At 51.9% G+C, this 19,233-nt stretch overlaps 1 protein-coding gene across 11 annotated transcripts in view; it reads left to right on the forward strand.

Annotated features, from left to right (window-relative positions):
• MYOCD (myocardin) overlaps positions 1-18,608 on the forward strand; it is a 220,886-nt gene extending 202,278 nt beyond the window's left edge. For 9 of the 11 annotated variants that reach the window (XM_042883924.1, XM_042883925.1, XM_042883930.1 and 6 more), the window contains 9 exons: positions 1,148-1,223; positions 3,608-3,769; positions 7,929-8,104; positions 8,520-8,645; positions 9,141-9,415; positions 9,765-9,918; positions 11,289-12,242; positions 15,391-15,448; positions 16,077-18,608. In XM_042883924.1, the coding sequence (XP_042739858.1) occupies positions 1,148-1,223; positions 3,608-3,769; positions 7,929-8,104; positions 8,520-8,645; positions 9,141-9,415; positions 9,765-9,918; positions 11,289-12,242; positions 15,391-15,448; positions 16,077-16,645 (2,550 nt within the window). In that variant the 3' untranslated portion in view covers positions 16,646-18,608. The remainder of the gene's footprint in view (positions 1-1,147; positions 1,224-3,607; positions 3,770-7,928; positions 8,105-8,519; positions 8,646-9,140; positions 9,416-9,764; positions 9,919-11,288; positions 12,243-15,390; positions 15,449-16,076) is intronic. The other 2 variants (XM_042883927.1, XM_042883931.1) reach the window with 2 other exon arrangements.
• Positions 18,609-19,233: the final 625 nt, after the last annotated feature.

The raw sequence follows: 19,233 nt of genomic DNA on the forward strand, positions 1-19,233 counted from the left end.
CATAAAAGGAAAATAGTTGCTGTGGTATCTTTTGTTCTTGGAGAATCCATCCTGGCCGTTACTCACCTCCTTGCTATCTTCAAAATCCCTTTATATAGATTGTTTGATTACTTGTTCCAATATCTCTCTGATTGGAGTCGTAATTTCCAGGTTTCTTCTCTCCATCTCTTTTAAAGCAGTAAATTATGCTCTCCCTGGCCCAGCTTCCTGGAGAACCAGAGATTGTTGCTGTTAGTCCAACCTGTATATCTTTTACCACAGGTTTTCTAATTTTCTCTAGCTGCTTGTGTTATTTTATATTTATCCTGAAGAGTTTAAACCTTTTAAAAAATGTGTATTTTTTTATACTATTTCTTCTAGCACCTCAACTTAGCAAACAGCTGATAATTAATCTAAGTTATTCTTTAGCTCTTCTTCACCAGGTAGTAAGCTTGCATCTGTAAACTTGAGGTCAACTGCCCCCAGTACTGACTTCCTTGGCACAGAGGAAGGTGTTTTTGCACCTCTGTGTGCTTCCTAAAGCCATGAAGAATTGGGTACAAGCTCACCACAAGCTCAGCTGCAGTGATCTGCAAAGTGTTTTTTCCCAAACCCACACTACAGATGGGGTAGATGGGGTGAGGAACTGCAGAGCACGTAGCTGCAGGAAGGCTAAGTCTTGTGGTTGACCTGGGGTGAGTGTCTGGGTATCCTCATGACCTGCTCAGCCTTGTATCTCATTGCAGAGTGACAGGCTTCCCACAGAAGTAATTGCTAAGACTACACCATGGCACTGCTGTAGTGCAGCTCTCAAAGATGATGTGGGTTGCTGAGCCAGCAGATCTGCCCCTCCCAGTAAGCAGGGCTCTTCCTTCCCATAAATTCTCATAAGATCTGAGGGATTAGAAGCCCAAGGATAATTGGCCAGGACACGGTGTAGTTGTGAGGATAGTGAACATTCAGCAGCTCTGTGCACATTGTTCCCTTTCTGAAGAACTTCTGTTCAAGAATCAGCCAGTGTCCAGGTGAAAAAAAAATGCCATTTGGGACCTCACTCAACCTAAACTGTAATAAATCCAAAAAAACATGGGACAGCACAGAGGCACCTGCTCTCTGTACCTTATTGATGCTCCAGTCAGGTAACACTCTCTGCGTTTGTGTTCTGCAGACTGAAGATTATCTCAAGCACAAGATCAGAAGCAGGCCTGAGCGATCAGACCTGGTCAATATGCACATTTTACAAGGTAAGACTGCCTGGGATTCTCCTACATTCTTATCTCTCCTGCCCCACCTGAGTTCCTTTCAGGACTCTTGTTACTATTTACTTTGCCCCAGCTGCTCATGAGAGCCACTGTCAAAAGGGACATGCTGTATAGTAGCCAGTCCAGATCCCGTCTTTGGGTGGAAGACACACTTTTCCCCTGTCAGGAGGAGACCCGAGGCCTTTCTAACCTTTGTTCATCTCCGGCAAGGACCAATGTGAGATGGTCCAGAAGACAGTAGGGTAGAAAACAACTATGAAAGAGAACTCTGTTAAAGGTGCAGAGGTCCTGCGCTTCTGGAACGGATTGCCCAAGGAGGCTGTGGATGCCCCATCCCTGCAGGCATTCAAGGCCAGGCTGGATGTGGCTCTGGGCAGCCTGGTCTGCTGGTTGGCGACCTGCACACAGCAGGGGGTTGGAGCTGGATGAGCGTTGTGGGCCTGTTCAACCCAGACTGTTTTATGATTCTATGATTCCAATCCTCATGAAGTGCAAACCTTGGGCACCTGTGGTAGCACACAAGCCTAGTAGCAGGTGATTCTCATATCTTCCCAAAGCTGGACGTGCTTTTTATTTTTTTGCCATAATTCTTATGGTGATGCTGAACAAAACGAAATGAAAGCTGATGGAAATAACAACCCTATAGCATTGCTATATGAGAAGGTTGAGCTCTGCTCTGTCTGTGCATTTTCCCCTTCCCCAGCCTGATGTCCCATTGCAGCCAGGAAGCTGGCGGTGCTCTGCTGCATCCCATCACAGGCAGCAGATCTCTGCAGTGTCCCCCATTATCTCCAGAGATAAGGAGCTCCTTTGAGACAGGGAGGATTGTGCAGTCTCCCTCCTCGAACCCTGTCAGTCCCCAAGAAAAAGCAGATTACTTTCTGGTGACTGTAAAGGCTGGCTCCTGCTCACTCTGTGGATAAAGTCCGTATTTCTTTTTCCTCTGGCATGCTGGAGGTCTAAGCCAGGAGTCTGATAGATTCATGCCAGTGCCATCCTTTAACTGTGTCTCTCTATCCCTAAAATGAGCCAGCATCATTGCCCATTTAACAGGTAGAAGTGTCTTTCCCTTAGGTTAAGCAAGTACAGACTTGAATTGGGCTGGAGGCAGTAGAAGAGATGTGGAGCTGCAGTCACTGAGCACTGATAGGGCTGGCCAGACACAGGGGTGGTGCAGAGCATCCCTAGTTGTGCATGGAGCACCTGGCTGTGCTACCCTACACACACTTCTGGGCTGAGGCCTCTACTCACTCATGGGGATGTGCCCTGGAGTATCATGGGCTTATCTACCCAGCTGGTTCCTAACAGGACACAGAGGTGATTGAAATGGGGCAGCTGGAATATGTGCCATCATCTAAATGCCTTCCAGACACACCTGTTACTGCTCACCTCAGGAACCTCATGTGGGTTCCACACAATCTAGTCTGAGGCCAGAAATGACTTACATCAGCTCTCCTGACCTCCTGCAGAGCATTATTCCCTGGTATCAAGCTTGTGTTGAGCACAATATCTCTTCCATAACAGTGTCTAGCCTTTGAAGGCAGCATAGCTTAGGTGCAGCCCTTCTTAGTTTTGACCCCCAAGGGGTATTGCAGTCTAGTTTAGGATCTTGCTCCCTCTCTACCCAAGCTGATGCTATGAGAGGAAACAGAACATCTTTGTTTGGGGAATTACTGTTTGCTATGGTAATTAGTTACTGCTTTGTCACCTCTCAGTAAGTGGGAGCTTCTCAGCTGGATTTGGTTTGGCAGTAGTTTCCAGATCTAGCTGCCTTTATTATGCTCCTCTCCACCAACTTGTTTTTCCCCTGGAGGCCTGGAACAGTGTCCTCACACTGCCTCTAAATGTTCCACTCTTGAAGCTTCAGCTTTTTACCTTCCAGAGCAAGGCATTTACTCCAATTGTCAAACACTGTTAATGGTTCTTTTCTCCAGCTGTTCCACAGAAGTACAGATCTGCATTAGACCACAAGAGCCACTGGGCTCCTGGCAGGCAGGAGGCAGAGTCCACTTAGCCTCTCAAATCAGTCACAGCTTAATGAAGTTTCCATTGCAGATCATTCCTGGGCCTTCGGAAGGATGCTTCAGCTGCTGGCTGGGTTTGAAAGCCTAGGTTAGAAAACAAAGGCTTTTAATTGGGCATAGAGAAGCTTGACCTTAGGCTCAGGGTCAGGCTCAGGCTCAGATCCACATCCCAATGCCCCATCTTGCCTCCAGCCTCAGAGCAGCTCCTGCTGGACACTGAGCTCTGCTTGTGTCTTGGCTGCAGCCCAGAAATGCTGTGCTGAGGGGAAGCATGCTCTCAGCAAGCAGTGTGCTTACAGATGGCCCTGGTCCTGAACTGATACCTTCCATTTGGCCTTTTAGACTCAGCTGCAGAGGGGTCCATTCAGTCCACTCAAATGAAGCTGAAAAGAGCCCGACTGGCAGATGATCTCAATGAAAAGATTGCTCTCAGGCCGGGTCCTTTGGAGCTGGTGGAGAAGAATATTATTCCTGTCGACTCAGCTGTGAAAGAGGCCATAAAAGGTAGTGGAAGTGAACGTGCATTTTGTGTTGTGTGCGTGGCACGGGGCAGGGGCCGGAGAGATTACAAGGACGCACAGCAGTGACTGCCTGGAGCTAAGAGTAGCAGCTGCACATTACTTAAATTTCCTTATTTTCACAGTAAGCTGTCCGGTCCTACACAGCCTTACTTGGATCCATGAAAAGAGAGTTTTCATCTTAGGGTATCTGTGATGGAAACACAAATCATTTTTCAGCCATGTATTCTCAGGGAGAATGCATCCTTTCTTCCCCCACCTGCCCCATTCAAGACTTTGAGTTCATAAATGATACTGCTGGAGAGAGGATGTTCCTTCCTCACTGACATGGGAGAGGGCTTGGGCTCACACATGCAGACATCAGGCCAACCTGGCCCTGCTTGTGCCCTGCCAAACTCTTACATCCCAAGCCCTGGTTCAGTGAGGCTGCTGCTTTGTTTTTCCACTGATGTCAGTGGAATGCAAGGTCCAACAGAGTAGAGGGAAAGGGGTGCCAGTCTTCTGGGGAACACAAGGAGCTGACTGCATCCCAAAGGAGAGTATTCTCTTACTATTTCCCAGTGCTTAGTTTATGCCTAAACTTAGTGTTCCTCCACCACCCACATCCCAGCTGGAAGGGGGAGGCAGGATCCCTTGCAGTTATTTCCCCCGTGCTGCTGCAGGAAGGGCAGTGCATGGGCTGAAACAAAGGAGACTGGTGACTTAGAGTTCACCAGTGCCAAAACAGGGAGATCTGAAAACAGAGAGAAGAGCAGGAAAGCCTGCAAGGTTGTTCAGTGCCAGCCCAGCAGCCCGTATTTCTGATGTCTGGGCTCATCTCTGTGTCCAAATTGGACCTCAGGCCTCAAGTGGGGCACTAAGAGCTATTCTGCCTCCAGGAACTCCTTGTTCTGTTGCTCCTCATTCCTAAATACACGGGATTATTTCCATTGGCATAATCCCATGACAAGTATCTATTCTGGGCTGAGGGAAAAACAGGGACAATGGCAGAGCTCTGGGACAGGAGGGGTCTTTGAACAGCAGGAGCGATGCAGAAAATGGGAACTGAGGCAGGAAGTACTTTGACTTTGGTTTCATCTCAGAAACCAGCAGATACAGCGTGAAATAGTGCAGGCTTAGACAGACCTCTTCCCTGTCCTCCAGTCATTCCTGCTCTTCATTTCCCTGCTGCAAAGCGCACGTGGGGTACGCGCGGCAGTTTCTGCAGTCTGGTTCTTGAGCCACACCATTTGCAACATTTCACAGCTCTTGCCTTTGAAGGTGAAATGTTCCAGGACTCTGTCTGAAGAGGAATTTTTAGGGAGAGTTCAAGCAAAATCTCCTTAGCCACTTATCGAAGGAGAGAAGAGCGAAAATACAAAACCATTAAAAAAATCCCTCCTCTTATAAACAATCAAGGCAGTTTGAGCATGATTCACTGGAGCTGGAGGCTTGGAGGCCAGGCAAAGCGTGCTTGAAGATTTTGAATGTTTCTTTCCATCTGCCTTGTCTGCAGCTTGTGGTAAGCAGAGATTTACAAGACAAAATTGTTAAAAACAAAAGTCTGGCTTTAAATCATTTGCTCAATTTTGAAATTTCTCTCTTTCATAATCCTCTTCTATCAATCACATGCTCAGGAAATACATCCTGGAGGCCAGTTTTATCCCACTTTGGGTGAAACGTGCAGCATGTAAGGTCAGGCATTTGGGCATTTGGGTGTCATCAGAAGTGAGGCTGAAGCTGCACCAGGGCCCTCAGGTTTCTGTAGAAGAAGCCACAAGCTGAGGAATCCTCAAGCTGATTTTGAAAGCTGGAGGCAGTTTGCTGTGCTCGTGCCTTGGGGCTGAAGGTTGAACAAGGAGCAGAGATGAGCACTGGCACTTTTGAACGTGAAGCCTTTTGTTTTTGCAATACCAGAAAGATGACAGGGTTTAAAATCGTTTTCCTTTAACCTTGGAATCTCAACTGTTTATACAGCGGAAAGTTCAGCTGGCGTGTTCCTCTAATCACCTCCGGCAGGGTGAGCAGAAGGTGCCAGACCCCAGCAGAAAGCCCTAACGTCCCAGTGACAGGAGGCCGCCAGTGCCCTACATAGCTGAGCAGTGATATAAGAACCTTTTTTTATCAGGTCCTTGTCATCACTTTGTCCAATATGTTTGAGAGGACAATACCCAGTGCATTAGAAACAGCCCCAAGCAAACACCATTCTGCCTGAGATTACAGCAGAGACATGGGATCATGAAATAACATGGCCAGCCCCGGGCTGAACAAGAGCAACAGATAAGGGCAGCACTCCCTGCTCCATGCAGGCCCCCAGTATCAAACAGCAGGATGCAGCACATTCCTGTCATGCTCCAGGCTGCTGCTGTGTCCTGAAGGTCCCCTGGACTCTGTGCTTTGGTACGTTTTCTCCTCACATGTTTATGGAATGCCAGCGCAGTGGAAGTCTTGCAGATCCCCAAGTCCCTTTTTCTTGGACTGATTATTCCCAGCAGAGGATGCCCACACTTGTCTGTAGACATGGGGAGCAGCTTCCACCCAGTCTGGGGTGCAGACTGCACTGCCTTGCACTTCCTCAGGGAAGGTAAAGCTTGGGTACCGTGTCAGATGGCAGCTGTAGAGGAGAGAGGACAGGCCCTATCTCCAAACACAAGGAAGAACACCAGGCCCTGTGGAGCAGGAGGAGAGAGCCCCTCCCCAGCACACTATCGATCTCATATCCCTGTGCCTGTCTGCCCCAGAGTTGCCATGGCAAGGATGCTCTTGGGTTGTCCAAGCAGAAAAAGCAACTCCTCTTCAACACCAGGGTTCCAGAGGAGGCTGGTGCTGGTGATATGCACAGCATTCAGGATGGGGACAGGCAAATAGGACACAGAGCCATGTTGTCACAGGATACCAGCAAGCGCTGTCTATGCGGGATCTCTTCCCAACAGGAGCTCACGGCAGGCAGCACACCCTCCACAGGGGTCCAGCTGCTGCTGGTGGCTCAAAGAGCCTTCCTGGGGCGGGCAGCCAGGGCTCACCCACCCTGGCACCACGAGCTGGGGCAAGCAGAGATAACCTTTATCTTTCAGATAGGGCAGGGGTCAGAGCAGGAGGGTGCGTGTCAGTGAGAAGGTGCACATTGCTAGACCAGCAGCACAGACAGGTGGAGGTTTGTCCCCAGACCCTTCCTATTTCCCCATTTGTCACTTTGCTATCAGTGTGCCAAGCTGCCTGACAAATGCCAGATGTAAGCATGAGGAGATTATGAGCATGGCCATGCTGCTCCTTCCTCTACCCCCACCTGCAGCCCTCCCAAGCCTCACATGAGAGCTTTTCTTTTTCAACACTTCATTTATCAGTAAAAGCCTGGGGTCAAGAGCTCTTGCCCATCTGACTAGGAGATAGTATGCTGGGAGCTTTGCAGAGGGAAGAAGCAATGTCTGGGGCAGGCTTTGTGGCAGTCAAGAAGTAATGGCAGCGACTTGAAGCATTTCATGTGGATGAAGCTCGTGGACAGACACCAGACCTGGAAGCCTCTGTCCAGATGTTGACTCTTTTGCCAGGAAAGGCTGTGTCACCCTCCAGGTGGATTTCACCTTCAGTTCTTCTGCTGAGGATGGAGTTCCATAAGTGTAATAATCAAGATGCTTGGCTGATCAAGGAGACCCTTGCCCCTCTCGCCATTGCAGTCCAATGGCAGGATAGGGTAGCCAAGCTGCTCCTGTGCAGCCCAGCAGGCCTGTAGTCTCTGAGAATGCCTCCTGCTCTGCCAGGCCACGCTCCTCCTAAAAAATATGTTACCCACCAGCTTCCTTCATTCAGGCATTGGGCCATGGCCTGCAGGCTCCTTTCCTTGCCATACCGCAGCCTTGTCCTTGGCTTGAGGTGGGATGTGCGTTTGAACGGCTCAAGCACCGTGCCCTTGTCCTGCGCCCAGATCTTAAAAAGATTGGCACACATGGGAAGCAGAAACAGTCCTCTGGGCCCAGACCACAAGGTGCAGACGTTGCTGTGTGATCCGAGCAGCCTCCGTGCTCCTTCCGCTCACCCCATCCCGCCCACCAGCAGAAGCACCACTGTTGTGCCCACACAGCTAGCTGGGAGCAGGAGGCAGGCGGCCATTGCTGCTGCAGGCAGGGCAGCCAGCACATCCCTGATGTCCACCTCTCTTTGCCTGGCAGGCACGCAGGTGAACTTCTCCAAGCCATCTGATGCATTTGCCTTTGAGGAGGACAGCAGCAATGACGGGCTGTCCCCGGAGCAGGCCAGGAGCGAGGACTCCCAGGGCTCCACAGAGTCGTCAGCAGGCACCAAATCCTCCGAGCTGCCGCCCTCGACCCCCTCGGGGCCGTCCCAGGTGGGTGGCACCACTGGAAAGCAGCGCTTCCCTGCTCTGCTGGGGCAGGGGCACGGCTCCCCAGTATGAGGGCACAGCTGGGCCGGGGGGGATGGAGGGGCTGCAGGGCTGGATTGGGGCACTGAATGCAACTGGGAGGGCAGTGAGGCGGCAACACTGAAGCTGGGCTTGAGGGAACTGGGATGGACTGGGGGAAATGAGAATGCTGGGTTAAGGGGCACTGGGATGAGATGAGCTCTAGGCTGGGAGGACTGTGGGAGCTGGAGGGACTGGGTTGCCCGGAGGTGAACTATAGGAGATGGCAGGTCAGGCCTAAAGTATCCTGGTGAACTGGGAACACTTTGGGCAGAGGAATGGGTCCAAAGGGCCCGCGCCTGCCCCACGTTCCCTCTCACATTGCACCTCTCCCTTCCAGGATCACCCCCGTGGCACTGAGTGCAGCACAGCGGAGCTTGCCTCAGGCCAGAGCGGCCAGTGCAACAGCCCCAAGCAAGCAGTGGGGCAGGACAGCCCACCTCTCCCAGTGCCCTCTGTGGTGAAGGTAATGTCTGCATATCCGCACTCCCTGGGAGAGGTAATACCTGCAGGGCAGGTGGCACAGCCAGGCCAGAAGTACCCATATGCTGCACCCCGTGTGCCTGGGAAGTTTGAGGGCTTGGTCTTAAAGGTCTGGAATAATGAGGAGAGATGGATCCCATTTTGTGGTTATAAAAGGTAGAGCTTTGGTACTTGCTAGAGTTGACTGCTCAGGTCCTACGTTGGAAACATTCCCTGGGTTTGGGAGTTGGAAATATAAGGTAATGCAGAAATACTATCAAGGTCAAGGAAGGCCTTTTTCCATCCCATGTGTTCTTCAGCACAGCTGGGATTAGATATTGCCCTGGAGAAGTCCCTCACATGCATGATTAACTGCTAGTGGAGCTGGGCTGTCAGGGTGCCAGCAGGACCTGCCCCTGCTCTATCCAGGCCTCCCAGTTCCCACAGGAATGTCAAGAGCTCTTCTCTCAGCTAATTCCTTTTCTTCTTTAACCAACAGTCAAAATCATCCAGTGACAGCAAGAACCGTCACAAAAAGCCCAAGGACACCAAGCCAAAGGTGAAGAAGCTGAAATATCACCAGTACATCCCTCCAGACCAGAAGGCAGAGAAGTCCCCTCCACCTATGGACTCCGCATATGCAAGGCTCCTCCAGCAGCAGCAGCTCTTTCTGCAGCTCCAGATCCTCAGCCAGCAGCAACAGCAACAACAGCAGCAACAGCAGCAACAGCAGCAGCACTTCAACTACCCAGGGATGCCCCAAGGCCAGATAAAGTGAGTGATGATGTCCCAGTAGCAGGGCTTAGTACTATCTCCCTCCAAACATTCCTCTCCCATTTCCACTTGTGCCAGTGCATTGGAGATACATACATGTAAGGGAAACATAGCAACCTCCCAAAAACCTGTTCTGACTTTGTGCACTAGCTGGGGAACCTGTGACTTGCTGGTAGGATACCAGCAATCTCCTTGCAGCCCAAACTGGTTTTCCTCGGGGTTGGCAGTCCTTCAGGTCTCATACAGGGGATAAGAGCCCCAAAGGAGCACGGAGATGGTACATCATAGCAATGGGCACAGAGTCCCCAGAGGGCAGACTTGTTACCCCGTATCTCCTTTGTTATTTCAGGCAATCAAATGAGCAAATGATCAAAAGTTCAAATGCTTCATCAACTTCTGTCAGCAGCACCCCTCTTTCTCCTGTGAAAACCACCTTTTCAGGCCAGACTTGTGTCTCATCTATCAAGCCAGGCCCTCTGCCGTCTAACCTGGATGATCTGAAAGTAAGTGAACACTTTGTCAGCACAGGAGCAGAATTTTATAGCCTGTATGTTCATTGCTACTCTTATTTGTGCATTGTAAGTGCAACAATGCAGGTTGTGCTGACAGGGACTGAATGTATGTTACAGACCAGCATGCACCACCACACTGTGAGCAAACCAAGGTGTACAGCACAGTGGAGCAGGAATTGGTCAGGGTGGTGATAACTAAAAGCAGGGATTTGCTCCTATGTGGGCATCACATGTGTGCACTGCTCCAGTGGATGTATCAGCAAATCCTGCATCTTGAGACAGCTGCAGGCCAGGACATTAGGTCCAGGACTAGAGGACAATCTGTGTTGCTGTTCTGACAGCTCATGACCCCACAGCTTCTGTAGTATTATGGTGGATATCTTGGATATTGCCAACAGAATAGACAGAAAATAGGTCAGCATGGCCTTCACACCCACCCAGTGACTCAGCTTCTCTGCAGCCATTGCCCATGCTGAGACCATGATGCTGCAACTCCTTGCCAGCAGTCAGGCAAGGTCCACTCACTGCACAAGCAGGTATCTCCAGAGACTGCAAATGTGAACACTGAGTAGTATTTAAACCTCTCATGTAGACAAGGGCACAAAGGATTGGGGTTTCTTAGTAGAGCTTCAGCCATAGGAAAGACCAAGTCTTTTTAGAAGCAGAGACCTTGGGGTAATGGATTTATCTGTCACTATTAGATGGGAAAATAAAATGAGATAAAAATAACATGAGTTTGGCCATAGAAAAAAAGTTCTTCACTAAGAGGGTGGATAAGACTCTCCAAGCAGCCATTGTGGCACCAAGCCTGACAGAGTTTGAGAAGCATATGGACAACACTCCTAGTTGGGTTTGATTTTTGGGTAATCCTGCGTGGTGCCAGGAGTTGGACTCACAGGATAGTTCCAACTCAGACTATTCTATGATTTGTGAGTCTATGATTCTATGACAGTGATAACATTGATTAGATACCTGAGCCTGGTTCAGATGTCTGAACATGGAGCAGCTAGCTCCAAATGCATGCAGTCATGTTGTCTGAGCTAAAGAATGCCATCATCTTGTTCCTGGGCTGTGTTGAAAGTCCTCCACTCATGTGGAAACTTACTGCTATCAAGGGAATCCTAGTTTACCTCCATGGCCCAAAGACCTCCGCTGGCTCATGGAGAGCAGTAAGTTTCTAGCAGAAGGAAGGTTTTCCCATTAGAAAGGCTCAGGGTCCTGTAAAATATATGGTGATCAGGGCTGTGTGTGGTGACTGAGCACCTGGGGAGCCAGAGCAGGGAACCTGTGATGTCAGGTTTCTAAAGCACTTGCCTTCAAGGGAAAGCATCGGGAATGATTGTTGGTGACTTTTCTTCTAGGTGTCAGAACTGAGGCAGCAACTCCGAATAAGAGGCCTGCCTGTATCAGGTACCAAAACAGCACTGATGGAACGGCTGCGGCCCTTCCAGGAGTGCAGCAGCAATGCAGTGCCAAATTTCAGTGAGATCACAACTGTCACATTTCCAGTCACTCCAACAAGCACCTTGTCAAATTACCAGTCGCAGTCTTCCACAGGCATGTTGTCAAATGGCTTCTACCACTTCGGCAGCACCAGCTCCACTCCACCCATCTCTCCAGCCTCCTCCGACCTCTCTGTGAGTGGTTCTCTGCCAGACACATTCAACGACGGGCCCATGTCTTCTCCACAGTTTGGTCTTCAGCCATCTCCGGTTCATGGTAGTGCTGAGGAAAGCCTGATGAGCAGCATGAATGGAGGGAGCATCCAGCTGGAGCTGGAAGGGATTGACACAGAGAAAGACAAGATGCTGGTGGAGAAGCAGAAGGTCATCAATGAGTTGACGTGGAAGCTGCAGCAAGAGCAGAGGCAGGTAGAAGAGCTAAGGATGCAGCTGCAGAAGCGAAAGAGAAGCAATGGCCTTGAGGAGAAACAACAGCCCTCCCAGCATTTCTTCAGTGTCCCCATCAAGCAAGAAAATGCAGTGTCCAGCTGCCCGTTTGCATCCAAACAAACTGCCTTGAAAGGCCAAGCCAGCAGCTCGGATAAGTTAAGTAACTGTGGGGTGCCACAGCTGTCTCACATTGTAAATAGCCACTGCTTGGAGCCCGCGGGGCAAAGCACCATCACCTCCTCGACATTCCTGAGCCCGCAGTGCTCCCCCCAGCACTCTCCACTAGGGGCTGCGAAGAGCCCTCAGCACATCAGCCTGCCGCCGTCCCCCAACAGCCACTATCTCCTGGCAGTGTCCCCCGGCTCACAGGCAGAAGGGCGCAGCGCATCGCCCCAGACCAGCAGTTGCCTTCGCACGGCATCGGTAAGTGGGGAGCACCCCAGCTGTCATCTCTGTGGTGAGCACGCACGGGTCTGTGGGCATTCGCACAGACGCCTCCGAGCTCTTTTCTGTCAGCGCTGGCACCTTGATGGGCACCAGGGGGCGGCAGGAACACGATGAGCTGTCTGTAAGGGCACAGAATAGCTGAGGAGGAGAATGGGTTGGAAACTGATGGCACCGCAGGGTCCTTTGCAGGGCATTTCCTAGAGAGCCTTGCTGCCTCCACATCCAGTTGCCCTGGGGGGCCAATCACAGATCCTCTGCCCCATGGAGCCTTGGCACAGCTCCCTCTGCCCCAAGTGAGCACTGGCAGAGTTCTCTGTGCCCTGCAAGAGTCCTGGCACAGTTTCCCCTGCCATGAGGAGACCTGGCACAGCTTTCTGCCCTGGGGAAGCTTTGGCACAGATTCTTCTGCCCTAGAGGAGCCCTAGCTCATCTCTCACTCCCCTCAGGGGAGGCTCTGGCTCAGCTTGCTGTGCCACTAGGGGAGCCCTGGCACAGCTCCCTCTGCCCCATGGAGTCCTGGCTCAGCTCCTTCCACCTGGGGAAGACCTGGCACAGCTCCCTCTGCCCCAAAGAGCCCTGGCACAGCTCAATCTACAATCAGGGACCACCAGCACAGCTCCCTCAGCTGCTGGGAGGTCCCTACTCTCCTGGGAGAACCCTGCCACAGCGCAGCGGGGCTCATCAACCTCTTGCTAAGCCATTGCATCTGCTAGCAGTGCAACAGTGTATTTTGACCACTGAGTTGAAGGAGGTCAATTCTCCCAATCATATGGGAAGCCTTTTCTTGGCAATAGAGCAGGACTTGCCACTGGGGTCTGCAATCAGGGGCTTGTTCCCCTCAGGCCACTAGCACAGCAGTGTGGCCCTTTCAGTGTCTCCACTCTTCATTCAGCCCTCAGGATGAGTGTGAAAGCTTATAAAGGGGCACGTGCTGCCAACATACAAAAGTAGAATAAATGCCACTGATCACAGCCCCATTTCATCCCAACACCCTACCTGGGGCAGCATGGCACCTACTGTGAAACACCCAGTACTCACACAGGACAGCTCCTGAGCTACAGTCCCACAGCTTGCACACGGAGCAGTGTGCTGTGTGAGTGTGGCAGGGCTGCAGGGTGACAGAGTAGGATGCAGCCTATCATGAGGACAGTGATGTGCAGGACACAGGCAGTTGGTCTGTCAGTGAGATGGGCAGAGAGGAGCAGTGCTGTAGGGGTGAGACAGGCAGAGAGAGTGCTGCAGTGGGGAGGCGGTGGTGTGCAGAGCTGTAGGTGGAACAAGCAGTGGGGCTGCACTGTGATGCAGTGGGCAGTGGGTTGCAGCCCTGTGGAACAGTACTCCAAGAGAGGCAGTGGAGCTGCTCTGAACAAACAGGCAGACACTGAGCATCAGCAGGAGGAACAGCACCTCAGGGGCTCCTCCAGCTCTTTCCCCACTGCCAGAGCACAAGGGGCACGCTCAGGGAGTGACTCTGCAGTGCCCTGCTGCTTATCCTGGTTGTGAAATCACTGTCCTGGGCTTTCCTCATGAAGGGCACCTGTGGGCTTGAAGGCAAAGAAGAACAGCAGCTAGCAGGAACCAGACCTTCGGGTGAGGAGTGAGGACCCTCCTGGAAGGGGATGGCCTCTTCCTGGCAAAAAGTTGGCACCACTGCACAGCTTTTTGTCATGGGCACGGGGAAGGCCTGGCAGTGACTCTTTTGGGCTGTCTGCCCTGCCAGTGCTCCATGAGATCTCCCTATACCAGTGGTGACAGAGAAGGTCCCCAAAAGAAGGAGGTGAGAGGCAGCTTGTGGCTTGGGGAGCATTCTATCCTGGATACAGCCACTCTCTCTTGCTCTGCACATTTACAGCTGAGCTGAGTTCTGGAGAACCATGCTCATGGTTCTGCATCCTTCTGGGGTCCTCAGAGCTCACCCAAGGAGTTATTCCCCCTCTGTTTCCTGCCCAGAAACCAGGCATTGTGAGCTGATCTGACCCACAACACCCTTAGTTTTCCTGGTGCTGCTCTGGCTTCAGCTAAGGTGATGCAGATATCCTGCATGCTGAGGAGCAGAATCTTTTCCCTGTGCATCAATTCCATTTCCCTGTATTTCCCCCACGTAGATGACTAAACAGGCAGGTCAAAAGTTTTCAGTTTCATCCCCAAGTTTCTGTAAGTCAATCACAGCCCTCTCAGAAAGAAAGCAGCCTCCACCCTATCAGGGTTCAATAAAGCAGGTAACTGCATGATTTTTACTTTCAACAGGGCAGAGCGGTGCAGAGTGGTTAAGGCAGCTGCAGGGACTACAACCCTCTATGGGGTCTCTGAGGATTACAGGCCTTTTTCCATAAGAGGCAACCTTTCCGTGGAAAGCTACTAAATGATTGTCACAGAGCAGTCAGACACCATGCTAAATGGGGTTTGTGCAAGTGGAAGTTGCCTGGGGTCCTGACATGCCACACAAATGCCCCAAAACTCAGGGGCACTCCTCTTTGGGGTGTTCAGTGCTATGTGACAAATAGACCTGTGAGCCACTCTTCAAGAAACCTCACCTACCCTCTGTAGCCCATTGGTAAAATCCCACCCCAGACCATCTGCTGCCCGTAGCCATATCCTGGAGTGCTGCTCCTGTGGGGAAGACCTTCTCCACCACGTGCAAACCCATCACTTCTTGTGAGAGCCTGCCAGCAGCCTCAGTGCCAGTCATGATGGTGCTTTTAGGAACATGGAGCAATACCACTGACAGTGATGAAAACTGGCTTATGCTGGCTGCGAGATGTGTGGGCAGTTCTTCCAGTCTGCAGTCAGGGAGAAGAGGATGCTGTTTCATTGTTCCCAGTGCAGAGAGTGGGAGCACGCACGTGTCAGTGCTAGGTGCCAGGTCCAGAAAATCTGTGTCCTCATTGCTCTGGGGAGAGGCAGTCTGCAGCAGCTGCTGAGCACAACTTGGCTGCAGGCCAGGGGGAACCTATTGCAGCGCTGTTTGGATCTGCTGCACTTGTCCTTGATCTCCCAGTGCTCATCCGAATGCCACTGCCAGACCCCTGCATCTCTTGTGGGGTCCAGAGCCACCTGCTTGGTGCATGGCCGGAGGGACTCTCCTCCTAATGCCCTCTACTCTCCTCTTTGCCGTTTGCTGCAGCAGATGACTCGAAGTCAGCAGATGGACGAACTCCTGGACGTGCTGATTGAGAGCGGAGGTACGCACTGCTTCTCTGACCCCTCCAGGGCTTCCCCTCAGGTGTAGGTCTGCGGGGCCCAGAGCTCTCGGTGTGCCTCCGGGAGCTGCTTGAGCTGGGTATGGCTTTCATTTGCTGCCCTACACCAGAGATTGACTCCAAAATCACATGGGGCCTGTGCTGGTGAAAAAGCCTGCCAGAGCCTGTGCCCACAGAAGCCTGAGATCAGTGCAGGCGTCCAGGCTTGGGAACCTGCTCAGAAAGGATGGCAGAGTGCAACAGAGCCTCTGCTGCCCTCCTCTCCCAGTGCTGCCAGTGCCATCTCCCACACAGAGCAGGATGTGCCCTCCCCTGTGCAGATTGCTACCTGTGCCCTTCTTAATGCATGACCATCCCCATGGGGACAGCTGCCAGTGCTTGTGCCCTGGAGACAGGTTCCAAAACTGGGGGAGCTGAGATCAGGAAGAGGGAATGCGAGGGGCTTCCCACAGGGAGGATGGGTGGGTGATGCCAAAGGGATGGAGTTGGGTGTGGGTCCCTGCAGGCATGCCTAGCCCAAGAACCTTGCTCAGGGGCCTCAGCAGTGCCTCCTGCTTAGCAGTGACAAGGGCTGCCAGAACACCTCAATTCCCTCTTGTTTGTTGAACAGAAATGCCAGCCAATGCCAAGGAAGATCGGTCCTGCCTCCAGAAAGTACCTCAGATAACAGTGTCTACAGGGAACTCCAGCACTCCGCTCCCAAAGTCGTCTGCTCCATTTGAACAGGTCTCCACCACCCAGCTCCCATTTGAGCACTGTCCAGGTGGTGGTGATGCTCACCTTGAGGTCCTGCTGAATGCCCACAGCCCGCTGGGGAGAGTTGGTGAAATCACCCTGCTGAAGATGGGAGGAGAGGAGTCCCACTTCGAGGGGATGATAGAGGGGTTCTCCAGCAAAGCCGCAGATGAACTGCTCACATCCCAGGAGATTTTACAGACTCCCCTCTCGCCCATGGAAACGCAACTCTCCCCTTCCCCTGCTGATGGCTCCGGTTTACAAATGAGTTTCACCGAATCTCCATGGGAAACGATGGAGTGGCTGGACCTCACCCCCCCCAGCTCCGCCACTGGCTTCAGCTCACTCACTCCCGCAGGCCCCAGCATCTTCAACATTGATTTCCTGGATGTTACTGATCTCAATTTAAACACCAGCATGGACCTCCACCTGCAGCAATGGTGAATAGGAGGGCAGTGGAGGCAGAATACTGTGCGCCCACAGCAGCCAGCGCAGTGTTTCCGCCATGCTGGAGAACACGTAGGGCTAACACGCCACATTCAGGGGAAACTGGAGCCATTTTCCCAGCGAATAAACTTGTTTGAGTTTTCAGTTACTGCAAACTGACAGCACAACAGCTCTGGTACTTCGTTTTCCTTCCACTGGCACATCTTCACAAAGGATACCAAGTGCCTTTATCAACACTCCTTTAGATTGACAGTTGTCTGTAACTTTGTTTTTGTTCTTTTTATCTTTCTCCCCCTAGTTTTAGCAGACACTCCCGTGAGAACTGGAGCAGCTCACGACAAAACCACGTGGTGAGGCGAGCTCACTCGAGAAGCAACAGGGAAGCAAGCACACAGAGGTTGCTGTCCTGCTTCCTCCTGGCATTTCGCAGGGCTCCCCTCAGCCTTGCCCAGGTCAGGAGGGCTGGGAGCAGAGAGGCATGAGGGCTCTGCCCAGCCAGGGCAGTGAGCACCCTGTGTACAGCCAGACTCACCTTGTGCCCTTCCTCCTGCCCTCAAAGCCCCGGAGCTGTGCCGCCCCAGTCCCTGCACAAGTCCCTGTATGAGCAAGCAAGAGATGGAGCCTACTGTGTTCATGGTGGTGCCTTGGGATGTTCTCAGACTGTCTGGGGGGCCGAAAGCCGAAGAGCTGTCCCAGCTACAGTCTGAGCTGAGTCAGGCTGCAGTCCGAGACCTTGGAGCAGAGGTGTGGATGCTGGAGGCAGCCATTCAGGCCGCAGGTGCAGGTGTTGAAGGGATGTGGCATTCCGGTGGAGCTGGCATGGCTCAGCTCGTGTGGTACAGATAAAGAGATGGGTAATGTGTTGTGGTCCAAGGTAGGAGCAGGTCATGTGGACAATACAGCACAGCTTTGGAGGGGCTGTCCCTGCAGAGCCGCAGTGTGGGGTAGCTTTTCACCACCCAGCAGGGCCTTCAGGAGCAGCCCCCCTCCTGCACATGGGGCAGGGCTGAGCAGGCCCTCACAGGGCTGTGATTTTGTGTGAGCATCTGCTTTTGCTGTCTCCGCTCTCTGCCATCCAGAAGGCTTCCTTCTTCCCTTCTTCCTTGATCCTCAGCAGCGATTTTCTTCTCTCCTGAGTTTACTCCGGCATCACCCAGCTCAGAGCAAGGCTGTCTGGAGAACAGCTGTGAATCACTGAGCCTAGAGGAGCTCGTTCTTCTGAAGCCAGCGGAGATGGATGCTCTCCTGCAGTGATGCCTCCAGTTTGAAGTCACCAGCATTTCTCCTGCGAGTCTCTGTGCAATATCCTTCCTCAGGCTCCAGCGAGAAGGAGCCTTCGCTTCACTTCTTGGCAGCCACCAAAGAACTTGCTGCAGACTCTTTGACAGACACGTCGGCTTTGCAATTCTGGTTTTGCCAAAGTAAATATTGTTGCTGACAGAGATTGTTAAACTATTTACAGACTGAGTGTATTTAATATTTGTGTTACTGGAAGGACAGCGCATCGGTGACGCGGCGCTGTGAGGTGCACCGTGGGCTCACCAAGCAGCCCCGCAGCCCCTGCGTCCCTGGCTCGTGGCGATGTTGCATGCTGTATAAAGAACACGGCGGTAGCTTTTAAGTCACTATTTAAAGCATCACTTTTCTATTGTACAAATGGTCACGGTGCACTGCTAGAATAGACAGTCACAGGTTGCGTTGTTTTTTTTTTTTAATTCCTTTTTCTAAGGGAGAAATTTTTAGAAGCCGTTCCATGGAGAATATTAATAGCACTTGAATCAGAGTAGTGTTAGCTGCTACACTGCGCCGTTGTACAGGGCTTTCCAGGTAACTTTCTCCTCTCAACAAATGTATTTCCTTATTTAAAGGGATGCTGTCAGCTTCGAACTTGTAAACAAGCACATTTCCTTACCTATGTTACCAGCAACACCTTCATTATTAAAAACCCCTTTGCCTTGCCGCTCTGCCTGCTCTCAGTCTCACGCTCGATTCCACCCACCTGGGGCAGGACAGCTATCGGCCCCCTAGCCCCCCACCTTCATTTGCCTTTGAAGGAGATGGATGAGGGATGGGTGTCCATCCCTCAGGACAAACTGACGGCTGCAGCATAGGACGGCTCAGGTCAGAGGACCCTTAAAGGTCATATCGTTCCGACCCCTGCCGTGGGCAGTGTTGTCACCCACCAGACCACGCTGCCCAGAAAGGAAAATCTGTACTTGGAGATATGTATGCGACTCCTGCAGCCCTTCCCCTGTGTCTGTGGGTTCTCCTGGGTCTCTCTGGCTCAAATCCTCCGGACATAGGCACGGCCCTGTGCTCCCAGGGGGGATCCTTCTCCCCTCACCCACTCATGACCATGTCCAGCTTCACCGCACCTCTCCTCAATTCACAGTTTTCCCAGGATGCTTCCTGCCTGCCTGCAGGGGATGGGCTTAAAATGTGGGATGATCCAGAGACACTGATCCAGAAAAGTGAACCAGAAAAGATGTAGGTGACGTACCAGCTAGTTCCTGTGTGGCTTTTAATCTCTTAACCATACACTGCATAAAAAATCCCATTGTGATAAACTCCGTAGGCTGAGCTGA

This window comes from Lagopus leucura, unplaced genomic scaffold (genome assembly GCF_019238085.1).
Source record: "Lagopus leucura isolate 7727_CA_CO unplaced genomic scaffold, USGS_WTPT01 Super-Scaffold_100040, whole genome shotgun sequence".
Lineage (NCBI taxonomy): Eukaryota > Metazoa > Chordata > Aves > Galliformes > Phasianidae > Lagopus > Lagopus leucura.